This window comes from Tremella mesenterica, assembly GCF_000271645.1.
Source record: "Tremella mesenterica DSM 1558 unplaced genomic scaffold TREMEscaffold_1, whole genome shotgun sequence".
In the NCBI taxonomy this organism is placed as follows: domain Eukaryota; kingdom Fungi; phylum Basidiomycota; class Tremellomycetes; order Tremellales; family Tremellaceae; genus Tremella; species Tremella mesenterica.
This window is the reverse complement of record NW_006711225.1, coordinates 2,382,739-2,398,440: the sequence shown is the minus strand read 5'-3', so window position 1 is coordinate 2,398,440 and position 15,702 is coordinate 2,382,739. Positions and strand designations below refer to the sequence as shown.

At 48.1% G+C, this 15,702-nt stretch overlaps 7 protein-coding genes across 7 annotated transcripts; 3 read left to right on the top strand and 4 right to left on the bottom strand.

The window, feature by feature from the left end:
- Positions 1 to 1,266: 1,266 nt before the first annotated feature.
- TREMEDRAFT_25947 (uncharacterized protein) lies at positions 1,267 to 1,974 on the bottom strand (the record flags this gene model as incomplete). Its single annotated transcript, XM_007000629.1, has 2 exons — positions 1,267 to 1,653; positions 1,753 to 1,974. Coding segments are annotated over 2 exons (609 nt in total), but the record flags the coding sequence as incomplete, so codon positions are not given.
- A 968-nt stretch (positions 1,975 to 2,942) lies between these two features.
- On the top strand, positions 2,943 to 3,710 carry TREMEDRAFT_55970 (uncharacterized protein). Its single transcript, XM_007001003.1, has one exon. The coding sequence runs from the start codon at positions 3,255 to 3,257 to the stop codon at positions 3,408 to 3,410; it is 156 nt and encodes a 51-aa protein (XP_007001065.1). The 5' UTR covers positions 2,943 to 3,254; the 3' UTR covers positions 3,411 to 3,710.
- Positions 3,711 to 5,681: 1,971 nt separating this feature from the next.
- On the top strand, positions 5,682 to 8,072 carry TREMEDRAFT_58734 (uncharacterized protein; the record flags this gene model as incomplete). Its single annotated transcript, XM_007001315.1, has 10 exons — positions 5,682 to 5,733; positions 5,824 to 5,914; positions 6,018 to 6,067; positions 6,154 to 6,194; positions 6,242 to 6,374; positions 6,542 to 6,784; positions 6,941 to 7,055; positions 7,102 to 7,430; positions 7,497 to 7,648; positions 7,833 to 8,072. 10 exons carry the CDS (start codon positions 5,682 to 5,684, stop codon positions 8,070 to 8,072), a joined length of 1,446 nt encoding a protein of 481 aa, XP_007001377.1.
- A 253-nt stretch (positions 8,073 to 8,325) lies between these two features.
- TREMEDRAFT_58733 (uncharacterized protein) lies at positions 8,326 to 9,134 on the bottom strand (the record flags this gene model as incomplete). The annotated part of the gene is made up of 2 exons (XM_007001314.1): positions 8,326 to 8,356; positions 8,377 to 9,134. The coding sequence occupies 2 exons, from the start codon at positions 9,132 to 9,134 to the stop codon at positions 8,326 to 8,328; spliced, it is 789 nt and encodes a 262-aa protein (XP_007001376.1).
- A 1,745-nt stretch (positions 9,135 to 10,879) lies between these two features.
- TREMEDRAFT_58732 (uncharacterized protein) lies at positions 10,880 to 12,252 on the bottom strand (the record flags this gene model as incomplete). Its single annotated transcript, XM_007001313.1, has 3 exons — positions 10,880 to 11,073; positions 11,274 to 11,754; positions 11,797 to 12,252. 3 exons carry the CDS (start codon positions 12,250 to 12,252, stop codon positions 10,880 to 10,882), a joined length of 1,131 nt encoding a protein of 376 aa, XP_007001375.1.
- A 464-nt stretch (positions 12,253 to 12,716) lies between these two features.
- TREMEDRAFT_58731 (uncharacterized protein) lies at positions 12,717 to 13,445 on the bottom strand (the record flags this gene model as incomplete). The annotated part of the gene is made up of 1 exon (XM_007001312.1): positions 12,717 to 13,445. The coding sequence occupies one exon, from the start codon at positions 13,443 to 13,445 to the stop codon at positions 12,717 to 12,719; it is 729 nt and encodes a 242-aa protein (XP_007001374.1).
- Positions 13,446 to 13,877: 432 nt separating this feature from the next.
- TREMEDRAFT_41834 (uncharacterized protein) lies at positions 13,878 to 15,541 on the top strand (the record flags this gene model as incomplete). The annotated part of the gene is made up of 5 exons (XM_007000898.1): positions 13,878 to 14,224; positions 14,310 to 14,449; positions 14,551 to 14,683; positions 14,934 to 15,104; positions 15,207 to 15,541. The coding sequence occupies exons 1-5, from the start codon at positions 13,900 to 13,902 to the stop codon at positions 15,539 to 15,541; spliced, it is 1,104 nt and encodes a 367-aa protein (XP_007000960.1). The 5' UTR covers positions 13,878 to 13,899.
- Positions 15,542 to 15,702: the final 161 nt, after the last annotated feature.

Below are 15,702 nucleotides of genomic sequence, written 5' to 3'. Positions count from 1 at the left end.
ACTCGATGTCGCCCGATGCTTTCGTGATTTGTCTAGCTTGTATCAATTGTTCGCGCTTTTGCATAGCCGCCCGAGCTCTTTCTCTCTGAGCTCGTTCTTGAGCTGCACGCTGAGCCAGTTCTAGCTCGCGCCGCTGTTGCTTCACCAACTCCTTAGCCAGCTCCTTGGCTTTCTTCGGATCCATCTCTGCCGGAGGCGCAACACTTGCAGCGGCGGTCCTATCTGACGCTTGGTGCCCGCTGGGCGTGCGTTTGAGTGACGACATGGAGGATGAGTAAGGAAGCCCACGTGAGGCGGCCGACTCCTTGTCGTCTTTACCGAATACACTGGAGAATCCCCACTTCTTCTTCTTTCCGATAGGAGCTGGATTGGAAACGATGGGAGGTCTAGCAGCATTCGGAGTTGGCTCGATAGGAGGAGGTAGCATGACGGTTGACTGATGACGGGAAGCCTCTCCGCTACCTGCAACTTCTTGCCTTTGTTGTTGTACAAAGGCAGATGTCTGCGACTGCGAAGCCGGCATCTGACCGTGTGAGGGCAGATGTTCTCTTGAATGCAGGCTATTTGTGGATAGACTTTGGTAATTGGCGAAGGATGACATGGAAGCTGATTGTGAACCCTCGTACACAGAACCATCGAATACAGTCGAAGCATTTTGTCGTAGGGGGTCTTCGAGCCACGTCTGTAGTCTCTGTCCGGAAATCATACGAAGAGGTATTTGGTCTCGTGAGGGATTGACCACCAAATGGGCTTCTTCGTTGAGTGGTGGTCGATGTCCATACGAAGCCAGATCGTCCGTCGGGAGATCCAGCTCGCGAAGCTGATTGACCAAAGTGGATGCTCCGTACGTGTCGGCACGATGACCATGCGGGAAATGGACGCGATCGTCCTGAGACATGTTGTCTGGGGTGCTGACAGGAGGGGGTAAGGTACGTATGTCGCCATTGGCAAAAGCTGGTGGCGGCCCTTGGTGATGAGAGTGGGATGGAGGGACAGCACGTGGTGGTATCGCCAATTCGGTATGCATGCGTAGTTGTTGTAGAGGAGGTTGACCTTGGGAAAAGGGAATGCGTGGCAGAGGAGGGGTACGTTGGAGATGGGGTAGCATTTCATAGAAATAGGCATGTTCGAGACATTGTACGGCTGTCAGGCGAATACGTTGATTGTAGGTCACAAGATCTTGAATGCAATCGACCAAGCTTTGCGATACAGTCTCCCCGAAAAGGCTGCGGAAATTGACCGGTGTGATCTGATGTCAGCAGAGCCTCACATGACCAAACTCACCTTGGGGTAAGAAAATCCGTCGGCTTTGGCCCTTTTGACACCTGTGTTCCAGACTCCACCACCGATCCTCCGGCCTCGCTCGTCCACACCATAATCGGTGCCAGGATCACCAAGTATGCCGCACAAGCGATATATCTGGTCGACCTCACTGGCACCGGGAAACAAGGGTTTCAGGTTGACCATTTCAAAAAGAATCGTTCCCAACGCCCACATATCCACCGGCGGACCGTAACTACCTGTCCGCATCAATATCTCTGGAGCGCGATACCATCTTGTACTGATGTACTCGGTGTATGGTGGTTTCTGTTTCGTATTCTTGGCCAATCCAAAATCTGCGATCTTGACGATGACGGTGACGTCTTTCTCGAACTGAAGATTGGTCGGCTCCTCCTCCCCTCTGGCACGAGCGGCGTTGATAGCATTGAGTGACGGACCGGTGAGATATTCTGTGATCCCGGTAGTTGTGACGAGCAGGTTCTCGGGTTTCATGTCGCGGTGGAAATAATTGTGAGAATGGATGTGTTGAAGACCGGATGTTATTTGGTGAGCACATGATGCCATAAGACCAGCGGCAAATGGTCTTCCTCTGCGAGATTTCGTGAGTTGATAAAGGTTTCCTTCCATAGGCTCGAATACATAGTTGAGCTGCTGAGTCTCCATGTTCATGTACACATCGTAAAGAGCAACGACGGCTGGATGAGGCGGAATATCACGTAAAGACTAGATACTGTCAGCGAGGTATCTGAAATGAGATGGAATGGATTGTCGTTGAAACATGTTACTCACGGCCACTTCTGGTGATCTACTGGACTCTTCCCAGCCCCCTTCGACTTCTTTCTTGGTGACTTTGAGAGCGACCAAACGTTTACCAACCCATTCCTCCCTAGCTCCAGCCCCACACTGCATAGCTGAAAGATAGACATCGCTTTTGACTGGACTGTGCCAATCGCACAGATATACGTTACCAAATGATCCGTCCCCGAGATTCTTTAACTTGGTGTACTTTCTTCCGGAGACTGAAGAGTCAGCACCTGCTAAGCAGAAGTGATATGAGACACGCACGAGGATCTTCCACACCCAGTCTCCCATCTGTGAAGACCGGCTCGCCTGCGGTTGCAGGTGACACGGGCGTCATCATTCCACCGTTTCTATTCGTCCTCGAAGGTCCTGCGCCGGTCGCTTGAGGATCGAATGTCCGAGGTTCCTGAGACAAGGCGGGTGATATGACGTGCGGATTGGAGTGGAAGTGAGAGGGGTAATAGGTAGATTCTTGGTATTGGTGATGCTGCAGCGGAGCGGACGTGGGAGTGGGAAGGAAGCCAATGGAATCGGATGAGTTGTACTCAGAGCCGAGACCGCCACCGTTGGATGCCATGCCGTTGTGTTGCGTCACTGAGGGCGAACGAGTGTCGTAAAAGCCATAAGCATGAGTGTGGGAAGCGCGAGGGTCATCTGGGGAGATACGATGAGCGGCATACTGTTGGATGAAATGAGGGTCCGACATGTCGATCTGTCCTCGGAATGAAGAAGAAGAAGAGGTAGAAGCGATGGCTGTGGTCATCGCCTCTGGAACGAGAGCGACACCATGGATGGAATGGAAGAGATAGGTAGAGTGCGAAGAGGAGGGTAAGAAAAGGAGAAGAGGGTCAAGAGAGAGTGAAGGATTACGAAGTCGAGGTTAAGCGAGAGCTAGGTAGAGAGAGGGCGCAGTGGTGAGATGAAACCGTTGAATTGTCAAACAGGTCGGTCAGGTCAAATGAGTCATACCCAGAATCATAGGAACTCTCTCTGATATATTGAAAAAGAGAAAAGGGGTTGGGGGGGGAGAGGGTGAATGTCCCCCCTGGTCGTCGAGGTGATGGCAAATTGCGTGTCGGACCGGGTCGATCCCTAGCTTTATACTTGAGTTCGCTACCGAGAGATGAAGGAGGGGAGGGGAGGTGCAGGACACAGAGGTGAGTCAGACCGAGATGTGCAAAGAGACAAAAGCCCTGACCACCTTGATGGAGGGGCGATATGCCAGAGGGTCGCGTGAGATGGAATGGTGGCAAAAGGCAAAGGAAGCCTACACTAGCGTAAATCAGAAGAACGAGGCGAAGATCTATAGTCGAGGACGGCGACTATGATCACCAAATACCAAGATGATACGAGATCAAAAAGATGAATATCCGAGTTTCGTTGACGAGAAAGAATTTCTCACTCAGCCTGACAATACCTTGACGCTTCGCATGTTCGCTCACCGTACCCATTGCCGTCTGCTGCTACTCTGTACTAACCCTCGTCGTCGTTCCTGGCGTCCTGATTTTGACCGACATGACAACTGTCATTCCCCCTCGCAGTCAAACTCTCCGGCATATGCTCAAATGTTCCGTCTACTCTTTCTCTCTCTCCCTCTTCCTCCTCTGAGTCATCAGTCGCCTTCACGCCTTGGATGCAATCGTACCGAGTCTAGTTTAGCTAGCTCCGTCTGTCAAATTTGCAGATCCACTACTGACTAACTGCACCAATTTCCAGACCACGCTAGACTGAACTTTGTAGCATCCTTTGGCCGTTTAGCCCCTTCGCCTGCTACGCCGATGTGCATCTTCGGATCGGGGCCAGGAAATCGGTACCTGACCATACCCCGCCATTCTGCTTTCGGCAGTTCCCGATTTACCTCTTCCTCTCGACATCATACCTCTGGTAAATAAAACCTGTCATGCTTCAGAATGCTAAAGACGTCTCTTCTCCATACATGACTGATAAGCTACGTTGCGAACGTTGGTTCTGTATTTCATTTCATTGCGATGCTGATGGATGATCGTCAAACCAGTGGCCAGTGGCTTGGTACTACTCTCCAGTCATATAGTAGCTTGGTTCAGAGAGGCTGCTCGGCTGGCTGCCTAGTCTCGGGCAGGATAATAATGACATCAGCACCCCACAACGTCGAACCCTTTCTTTTGTCAAGTTCATTTGATCACTTGAAGCGTCCATCTCAGACGCTTGTGTATCGGGAAAATAACCCGTCATCACAGGAACAGAACCAAAATCCATCCATCGTTCCCGACATCAACGGCCTCGAGGCTGATACGATACTACTACTGCAGAATCGATCGTTGAGCCGCGAGCCGTGCGAGCATTCCAAAAATCATAGCTCCCCATTAATTCATGACCACGGATCTATGGATCTATGGATCCCATGGACGAGCTTCGAAAAACACTCTCCAAGCTTGCGAGTCCGCTCCAACGCTGCTTTCTGGTCAGGTGCGTTCATGAAGATTTCAGCATTTGACAGCTCCAGCAAAAGTATATCAGACTGGGACTTCACCGACAAAAGAATAATGGTGATGTCACCGAATGGTCTCTATGTGCTCTAGACCGATTGATAGCCACTCGCCAAGGGAAGCAGGACGTCGGGATGACACCGATATCAAGCAAGATGATCCTGGAATTTACCGTCTCCAAGTGACGTATCTCTTGACAATTCTTCAAATCAAGGCAACAACACGAAGCTATCGTCATCGGCTCGTTTGCTAGTACCGTCAGAGATCAGAGAGAAGTTCACCACTACATCAATATGGATTGACCTCCTTCCCCGAGAGAATCTTAGTAAAGATGTCTCAACTGTCTCAAACAAGCCTGAGCTCCAAGTAGCGTGGTAATAGTGACTAGTGACCTAGACTTGTCTCATGGCGTGAAGACTTTACGCGCCGAGTTTGATGATTTTCGGTGATCTTGGTGATTGGTGAGTGGAACAGTGCCTTCACTTCTCCACTCCGACCAACGTCAAAGCGTCAATAAGTTTAGCCAGAGCTGAGCTATTCAGGTCAAACGATCAGATGAAGACTAATTTTCCTCCCATCCCCTCCCCTAACGCCCCCGCCATACGCCGTCCTCGGCGATCTCGACAATTCAACTTACAAACTCAAGTGACACAGCTAGTGGGGGAAGCGAGATCGATAAACTCTCTATTCACTCCTAAGCCGTGTCTTTCGCACCTTTGATCACCCACGATCACATGTAATCGAACAGTGTGGTCAATTCAACCGATTATTCACTGACTCACCTCACTCGGTCTCCCATTTCTGCAGGCAGCAAGTTCACACAACACATGGTTGGCTACTGCGATCTCATTGACTTCTTACATGTGAGAGATGCTTTGATGAGCTTACATTACCTAGCCCGGATCGACCGGCATCTCAGAAATAACGATAGTAGTCTCCACACTAGGGAGCCAGGAATGGGGATCCGACTCGGCGGATCTGCAGATGCGGGGCGTCGTCAAATCCCCAGTGAGATTCACCTCCCAGGCGTCGACATGTGTCTTACTAACGCCACCTACTGATACAACTAAGCATAGCCTCCCTCTCACACAACCTTCTCTCCCAACTTGATGTTGAACATTAATCAAGAACAAGATGAAGCAGAATAGGACTAGTCTTGCTGGTATCCGAGTAGGACCATTTCGATGTGAGTCTTTCATCTTTTCAACTCTCACCAACCTTCACTTGGTCAAGAAATGGACAACTTGAAAAGGGGATACAATCACTGACAGTCCAGATAACTCACCATGGACTCAAGTTACTATCCTTGGGTTCATCACTTTTTGTTCAGTTGGCATGTTCTCTGCCGTTTCCAATTTAGGTGCAGGGTGAGTCATCATATTCACCTACTTCCCCTCTCTCCTTTTGTACGTGTTCTTGTCCAGTATACCTATGAATGCGTTCTATACCATCGACAAAACTGATAGACAGTGGTACACAAGATACTCAATTGAGTGATATTGGGAATGGTGTCCTTTACGGTATGTCGATCCTCCTCATCAAACATCATCTACCTCACATGCTCACATGAATACATATGTGTATTTCTGGTGGACTGACAAAATAGGTTGTTTCGCGATAATGGGTTTCTTCGCTGGATCTATCAATGTGAGTCTTTGGATTAACTCTTTGTTTGAGTGAAAATGACTGTGAAGAATATACTTGGTCCACGATTGACTTTATCAATTGGTACGATGGGTTATTCCCTTTATATTGGTTCGCTCTGGTGTTATCAGGTCAATGGGACTCGGTGGTTTCTCATACTCGCTGGAGGTATCTTGGGTATCAGTGAGTGCAACGTTCGCTCTACCAGGCCCAGCCTGTCTTCGATCGCCTCCATCCCCGTCTTGCTTCTCATTTTGCCTACTCTTGCTTTTCCTGTTTTTTTTTTCGACGGCTTTTGTGTCGTTCTTCCCTCCCCTCCCTTATCATAAGTTTACGAGCTAAAACGCCAGCTGCTGCTTTACTGTGGTCAGCGCAAGGAAGCATAATGATGTCCTATCCCCTCGAAAAAGACAAGGGAAGGTCATTTGCCGTTTTTTGGTCTATCTTTCAACTCGGTACCTTGGTGGGAGCATCCATCGCCTTGGGTATACAGGCTCACTCGACCCTTCCTGGGGTATCAACAGGGGTGTATCTAGCATTCATGATCATCATGTTAACTTCGATATTCACTTCTTGGCTCATTCTCCCGCCTTGTATGTTTTCTTGTCTTCTTACAGTATCTCCTCCTCCGAATAGCCTCTTTGCTTTCTCTGGCTATCTATCATTCCTCCTCTAGTCGCTCCCCGTGGTTGTGTTTCCCGAATGAACGCCGAGGACTTCAAAGCCATGGGAGCTGAGCTGAATGTCAGACCTCGTCGTACGAGACGACGGCACTTTAGTCGAACTTCATCAAGCTATAAGTCCCCGAGCCGAATTCCACGCTTTCATCCTACTCCTCAAAGATTGGCGGATGATTGCTCTCTTGTAAGTCACCTTCTTCCACTTTGTCTCATATCAAAGCTCAGTTCAGCCCAATGTTCTTTGCCTCGAATTATTTCTACTCTTACCAAGGAGCAATCACTGCTTTCCTCTTCAACGGTCGTACTCGTGCCCTTATTTCCTTACTCACTGGCCTGGGTTCAATAGTCGGTTCCATATTGATCGGTCTCATCCTTGATCGACTTCCCTATTCCCGTCGAAAACGTTCGTTTTGCGGTGTTGGGGTGGTCTTGCTTATCAACATCCTCACCTGGGGTGGAGGATTAGGATTTCAGGTCACGTTTCACAGAGCGGATGGGAAGAAAAATTGGGATTGGACCACCGGAGAGGCAACAGGACCAATCATACTTCTCATGGCTTGTGAGTCTGTCGAACACTCATGCGTCTGCGTGGTAAGAGAGGATTGAGTCAAAGTTAATGAGATAGATTATATTGGGGATGCGGCATTCCAAGGTTTGGCATATTACACCATGTCGGCGATGTCAAATGATCCATTCAAATTGGCTCGTATGGCGGGGTATTACAAGGGTGTGCAATCTGCCGGTTCGGCTGTATCATTTGGTATGGACGCAGTATCTGTGAGTTCGCATCTCCTATCTGGATCCATCATGTGTTGTTGCCCATAACAATGCCTACCCATTGTCACAAAGCTGGAACCTGTCAAGGACATCCATTCCTTCCTATTCGAAACTCTGTTCAGAGGCACCTTGATCTCACTGTCCCCTGCAAGACAACATGTTGAGAATTTTTACTAAAAGTCAGGCTGCTTTCCTCACTGAACACCTCGTCTCTTGGCTCATGCTACTTCTCTCCCTTCCTCTCTGCGCTTGGGTTCTGTTTCGCACTCGCGAGTCAAACTACGAAGTCGAACCTGTCCTCCGGGTGGAAGACATCAATGAAAAACTTGAGCCAACGGCTCTTCCTGTCGACTATCAAGGAGAACATCATGAAGAACCACTACCAGCTATCAATGAACAGAAGATACAAGAGGATGAAGTTTGAGACTTGAGTCTTGAGTCTTGTGGACAACTTGATACCCTTCACTTGTGATTATTCATTGTACGTTGAAGCGTCAGTTGTGAACGTTCCATCACATATACAGTATGTATCCACCCAATCAATACGGTGTGCATATCCTCATCATCTCATCTTGTACTAACTACGCCACATTTATCCAGAAAATCGACCTGGTTCAAGAGGAGATTTGACAGCTTCGTACGGTGCTGCATTTCTCGCTCTCTGCAACGTTGTCTCATCAACATGCCATGTGTGCCTGATAGATCGTGCTGGACGGTTATCATGCCACTCTCCCTCGACAAGAGAAACCAAAACGGTATCATGTTGTCCAAACGAAAATTGACAAGGATGTTCGACCACATTTCCACCTCGGATCTCATACACCATATCCGAACAAAACAAACCATCGTAAAACGTCTGATCGCCATCCGGAAGGATTGCGGTGACTTCAGTGCCGTATGGCATTTCATCGATCCTATAGTTGAAAATGTCAACCAAATCTGGTGGAAAATCCATTGTGGTCGAGTCAACTCCTTGGGTGTGGCTGGGATCTGCAATCTCTTCAATGAAACCCAATCCCCCCCCTTGTACGAGAGACGTGTTCAGTGGTCCCCAATCTTCCTCTGTCTCTTGCTGGCTGATATTGTTGAGAGAAAGTGCAGGGTTTTCTTCGAAGAACCCAAACCACTGAGATGATTGGATCATCGTGGGGGCTGGAAATTCAGAAATTTGTTGGGAAGTTGTCTGAGGCCCTTGTTTAGAGGAATCACCTGGGTTGGAGTATTTTGCACTTTCCCTTGCTATAGCATTGACCTTGTCTCGGAGACTCTGGTCATGCTTGACTAACATCTCTTGGAGTTCATTCCTGTACTCATCCAACATATCATTAGACATCGTGGGTGTACGTGGAGTCTGCCAAGGGCCACCAAGAGAGTTCACCTGTGAGGGTGCTGAAGTCGGTACAGGATGTTTTCTGGGTCGTCCTCGAGGTCGCTTTGTCTGTTGGACAGAAGTTTGCTTGTTGTCTCTTTGAGTAAAATCTGACATAATTGCTTTCCTAGAATGATGGTTCAGATGATGGTGTTTGACTTGAGATTAGGAGTGATTGTGTGTTGGGGAGAGATCAGATTTCACGGACGTGGGGGGTTATAAGCCAAATCAAATACTCAGTTTCAAGAGCAGCAGACAAGTAGAATGTGTCAGATGGTATACCATCTGAAGTCTGATTCGAAGACATGTAGATAAGGAGTGAAAGGATGGAAAGGGGATGAAACTGGTCGGGATTGAAGAAGTGAGACATGTTCCGTGCGGCGTGTATGACACTCTCCTCTTTCACTCGGGGACCATCATGTCCGTGGAGGGTGCATTAGATATGCATGTAGCATAGTAGCATTATACTCTTCAGGGGGAAAGCTTTCTCAATGGCAGAGCACAACCTGCCAGGTTGAATCTAATATGCCATTGGGATAATGAACGATGCATCTCCCGTCCGTCCAATGAGTATGAGACCTCACTGTTACAAAACCGCCTTGTTCTCTTGCTTCAACAGATTCAAGAGGCTATCAGTAGCCGGGCCTGCAAAGTCAATGGAGAATAATCAAATAATGGTTGCCAACCTGTCTGGAATGCAAGTAAAGTCAGATTAGGACAGAAGAAAGTTGTGAGTCATCTCTGATCACTTCAAGAAATCCAATCATTCATTAACAAAACACATCAGCCAGAGAGCTGCTAGATCTCTATCAATAAAACCATCTCGTCCTAGAGATATCAGGTACACCATCTGCGACCCAAGACTGGTGGGTGATGTCCACTCTTGGGTCCAGGGACATCAGCCAATCATCATCTATGAACACCAAGTCTTTGTCTTCCGGTCTCGCTGTGAACATTGACTCCTCAGGAGACGGACCAGGGACTTGCAACTTTGGTGACACCTGAGTCGTCTCCGTTTTGATTTTGGTTTGGTCATCATCCCAATTGTTTGATGAGGTAGTGATGAGTTTCTTCGTTGCTGTGGAGTTTTGTATCATCACGTCATCTGCTTCATTTTGTGGAGGTACATAAGTTGTGGGATTCTCCAGCCCTCTGGGATACTTCGGTGCAAGAGGCTGAAGATACTCGTGCGACCGGAACTTCTCATATGGGTCGATTGTATTGCTTTGAGAAGGCTGTGTCGTCCGGTCAAACTGTGTGTCCGGTTCCACTCTATAAGGGCCAGAAGAAAGGGACGTGCATGGATTGGTAGAGTCCTCGAGTTGAGTAGTATTATGGTCCGGATCTGGCTCGCTTAGGAAGAATTGGTCCTGAGCTGGTTCGGCAAGTGAGGAGTGGCACCCCTCACCTGAACTAGGATGTGTTGTCCATGGCGGATACTGTTTGCTGATAATTAGATGGTAATACAGAGGGGAAAAAGAGCATGCATCAATTCTACATGTCTCTATACTTATCACATTCCACTCACACGCATAAAACCAGAGACGATCGAATAAAGTTCAGAGGATAAGTTGAACGGAGAAATATTCGACGGAAGGGGTAATTCTAACGGCGGTTCGGCCGTCCTGGCCCGATTCTATCGGCTAACAGATACCGGCTTGCAAAATGAGGTCGATTCAATGATATGCGTCCTCCATTGGATGTTACATTGAGGGCTTGCCAGTGACTACTCGGGGACAGATTGCTGGCTTCAGCTCCCCATGTAGACCGCGTTCTATCTTGCCCTTGTGACATGTTATTTCAAATGATCTTTGATGGGTATGTTTATAATAGGGATAGTAGATTGAATTAGAAAATGGGGACTAATGGGTCAAACTAGCAATTCTCTTGACCACTGCTGAGTTGAAACAAAGAGGTCGGAGTGTTGATGGCCTGGCGATGGAAGGGATGAAACGTTGACGTGCTGTCACGTCAAACGTCCTAATGTCACTCGTGTTGCAATTGTTCTCCGTTTGCTCATACCTCCGGTCCACTTCTTTCTGCTGCTCTCTGTGCTCTCTCTGTCAGTACGCATCCGGACCGACATCTACACGATGATTCGGTGTCTTTGGAGGGGCAGCGCCGGGCTTGAGACATAACCTGATCTCGACAAGAAATCACATGAATTGTGACGGTTGCATAATATCTGACCTTGGTCCTAATGATACTAACCCACCTGCATTCATGTATGTAACTACCTAGAAAGAGAATTCTGACCAAGGTACGAGCTCAAAGCATGGTATGGTGGTGAATCACGCAATCTATCCCTTGTTTCCTCATCTACATGGAATCCATGTCGTAGTTTTCTAGTCGGATGTTCTCCGTGCCAAGATTCCTTGACTAGAGAAATCAAGACAGTGTCGGTTGGGTTGAAAGGTTCAGTACATCCTACTTCGGTGCAGGTCAAAGCATCATAAAACTTCTGCGTCCCTGTGGTAGGAAGGAGACACGGAAGCTCAGTGTCATACGGAAGCTCATCAATCCTGGAGTTGAATTTGCTGATCATCTCCCAAGACAATGTGGGGGGTATAGAGTCAACTCCCAATTGATTTGGGTAAGGTTCAACAAAGTTCATTGACTTCCACTCTTGGCTTGGGCCAGGATTTGGTGCATTCAGTGAGTAAGCAGTGGTGAGGTCAGGGGAAGAACCAAAACGCTCAAGTGTTGGCGCCGAAAGCATGTCAGGAAATACCCGAGACTGTGTGTCAGTGAAGCTCAATCGACACTCTGAATAACTCACTTGACTCCACTGATTCGATTTCAGAGTACTTAAGTTGGCCGGAGGTATCTGCCTATGCGCTCCTTGCATCTTCTGAAGTGACTCCATGTAGCCGGCGGTTATTTTTGAATTGGACATTGCGGCCATTACTCCATATCGATTACCAACTCCAGTAGGAGCTGAAGAGAGATTACCATACGGATATCCTGATATAGTGGACCCTTGTTGTACGTTTGAGAGCTGCTGATTTGAGTTGGATCGATAACCAAAGATGTTCTGACTCCAGGGGTCAAATTGGCTCCCAACAATCTCCTCCGTTTGCGCTTTTACCGTCTGATCGTGGACAGTTCTGTCCTGCTTGGTAGCTGAAGATCTACCAAAGAGAGACCTCATATTTTCTTGCTCTTGTAATTGTCCAAAAGCTGTATATTTCTTAGGGACATTTTGGGGAGTTTCACCTTCAGAATGTTCCGACATTTTCACTGTTTGAAGTTGAAACTTTGTGGAATGGAGCAAATGTACGGTTCAATATACACTGGGTCAGATTCTTATTTTACAAGTGATGAGGTCTGGAAAGATGAGGTTGAAAGGTCAAAGTGAGGTTACAGAGTGTGGGTGGTTGTCAAGAATGTCTTTCCATACGTTTTGAACTGATAGGAGCTTCAAATGAAGACAAGTACATGAAAGGGTTGAGATCATATTCAGGTGTTACATATTTACGTGTCTTGTCCTCCCTTTATATACGTGATCCTGATGACTTTTCTAGTGCTCTTGTTGTCTCAGGAAGGAGGACTGGACTATGAAAGGATGAAAAGTCATCATCATTCAAACACTTGCATCATGTGGTCCTCTCTACGATCAACACCAACACGGAATCAAAAATGAGGCAAGATTAGCAGTCAAACTTGTCTAAACTTCCTGCTCCTTGTGATGAGTGGATCCTAACTCTGAGGCTGCTCAAACGTTTCTTGCTGAAGGACTGCAGAGTCCCCGTCAAAGTGTGTGAAATGAATCACAGGGAGCTGAGGATTTGTGGCCGCAAGGGCGGTGTTGTCATCCCATGGAGCATTGAAATCATAGCTGTCGACGTTGGACTGATGAGATTGTTGTGTCAGTCGTGTACCGGATTTGTGAGTCTGTGAGAGGGAAGTCCCAGATTGCCTGGATCGAGGTTGACGAGGGGCTCGGATCTTACCCTGCATCACTGCTAGGGTTTGATCCACGGCATTCTTAGCTGCTATCTCGTCTAGATTGTGTTGGAATTCCAACAATCCTTTAGTGACTATCACCTGACCGGTTGATGTCTCTCTCGTCCAAACTTTTGGCGACCTGGTACCACCTGCTTGCCAGCTTGTACCAGAGCCATATGACCCATCAGATGGCAAGTTGAGAGTGGGCATGGCAGAGTGTCGCGATGGTTCTTCCATTGTGGGAGAAGCGTACCCGTACTGCGGCAACTGAGAGGGTGACTGGAGATGAGATTGTAGCCCCATAGACTGCGGGATTAGTCCTTGGTAGCTCTCTAATGCATTGGTGGTATCGATGGTATTCAGATCAATATCACCAAAGAGCTCGACTTGGGTCAGATCATATGTACCTTCCTCCAACATGTTTGCAACTGTGAGGTCTGGATTGTCTTCCGGAAAGTCACCACTGGTATTTTGGGACATGATTCTGATGTTTATCTTTGTCTATGATTCTTGGTATATTTCTGAAGATAGATTAGAGATCTTAAAGAGTAAGTGTCACTTTATCCCCGGGGGAGGTATGGGACTTGTTATGACACCATCTCACATCAACATCATCAACTGCCTCATGCATCCTGCTTCAACAATGGATGAGATGACTGAAACAATTGTTTTGAATTCCCCGAGCCCCTTACCTTGTACTTCCTTGCACCTCACCTGTAACTCAGATTTATTGCTAATATCACTCATCTTGCAGTGCTCCTTGATTCAGTATACGCTCCGTACCGTTTCAGGTCCTCGATTTTCTACTGAAGTTTCGCCACATTGCTACACTGCCACATCCGACAACTGTGACATCACCGTGCGCCATCACCAGCACCACCCCTGCCTGCCAGATTCACCCAATGACTTTACCTACTTACATGAAACTGGACCCATGCCATCCGAGCTACTTCAATTCCCCCCTCTATACACACTCGTAGGTATCTATCGTATTCTCACTGACCCTCTCGTCCGTACCCCAGTGCTGGACAAGATCCGCCATGCCTCCATCCGAGGTCTCATCGTGGGCGCCCTCTATGCCGCCGGAACATGGCGACCGATGGGATGGTTCGTCCGTCGTTTCTTGGTAGGCGGGCAGCGATTTCTAGGAATTGGACTAGGTAGTCGGGGAAGAGTCGGCGAGGCGGTGGGAGAGAGTATGGGTGGGGTGGTACATGTTGGAATGGGGAGGTTAAGTGTACCAGTTGATTTAGTTCTCTGTGAGTTGTGGTCGTTCCATTTTCACACAATTTAGTGTATATATCTAAAATCAAACATGAGACCTTACAGTTGAGCTAATATCAGACACGCACATTCTTGTACTTCTTCCTCAACTCTCGAGCATACTCCGGTTCTTCATCTACAAAAACCTCCGTATAGCTCGTTCTAGAGCGTACGCTTTGACGGTATCTTCTAGAGGCAAGCCTCCAGAGTTTTGGTCGCAAGTGAGTTGGTAACTTAGTCATCAGCGTCGTCTCATGGTTTTACTCGGATCACATGTGGGGCACGCATCAACAGAGAACCAGAAAACATGACTGATATCCAGGGATATGTGGAGGAATGGGCAAATCCTCCCAAGCCACAACCTGGTGATATGGTCAAAGGTGGCAGGAGAAGCACAGAAGCTCGATGGGTGTCATGGATATTGTGGTGGCCGACTCAGATCGTGATACGACATTGTAAGTTTTCCTTTCTTGTCCTTCATCTCACTGCCAGTTTGTCTAGCTCATCTCAAATCGTAGAGCCTCCTGACTCGCCGTGATGGATGCCAAGCACAACTACATACCCCAAGTCTACCGCTCTCGGCTGTTCGGCAGACCCGTCATACTCGAAGCAAATGGGACCTCGTTGAGGTCGTTTCAGGGCGGTCTCATACGTCTTACGTCTTTCGTCCGAGAATGAAGAAGTAGTATCCAGGCTTACTCCCAGACCTTCTCATCCCGTTGTCCCCCAATCTTCCCCTTCTGGCTCCACTCTTCACCTCCACATTACGTGCACTCACCACCGCCGAGTACCTCCACACGCCGTATTTCGACATCAAAGGTATGTCCGCAGAGGAAAGATGGCGTTGGGTTGAAGAACGTAAATGGGCATACAGATGTAAGCTCCCTTGGTCGTTCCCATTATCGTCTCTCTTGATCACCTGACCTGGTTTCAAGGGATTGACCACATCAGCAAATAATGTCCGTGCTGACCGTCCAGCGTTCGGCTTCGCGGCTAGCGTCCTTGAGTCCATTCCTATTCTCGGTTTATTCTTGTCTATAACCAATCGTATCGGTGCCGCCATGTGGGCGTTCGATCTCGAAAAACGACAACATCTCTTCTCTCACCAAGCTCTACAACCACTCCCTCCATCACAAGTAGGTTTCTTCGGCTCTGGCGGTGTGTCCAACACGGACCTCAACATACAAGCTGCAGAGGAAGAGATAGAAAGGAGATGGTCTCAGAAACCTCACGACGATTCGACGTCTCCTGCCATCGAGCTACAAGGCTCAGGGTTGGGAGTAAGCGAGGCAGGTAAAGAAAAGGTTTTATGATGATACTACGACCAATGAAATGCACCCAGAATTAACGAACCGAAAATGAGCTACAACGTATATGGCAAACGTGATGCTGCTTAGATTATATACCTATCACAGTGAGAAGATACGAAACGATACAAATGCACGAAACCACCAAATAAGCCCACCAACCAGAC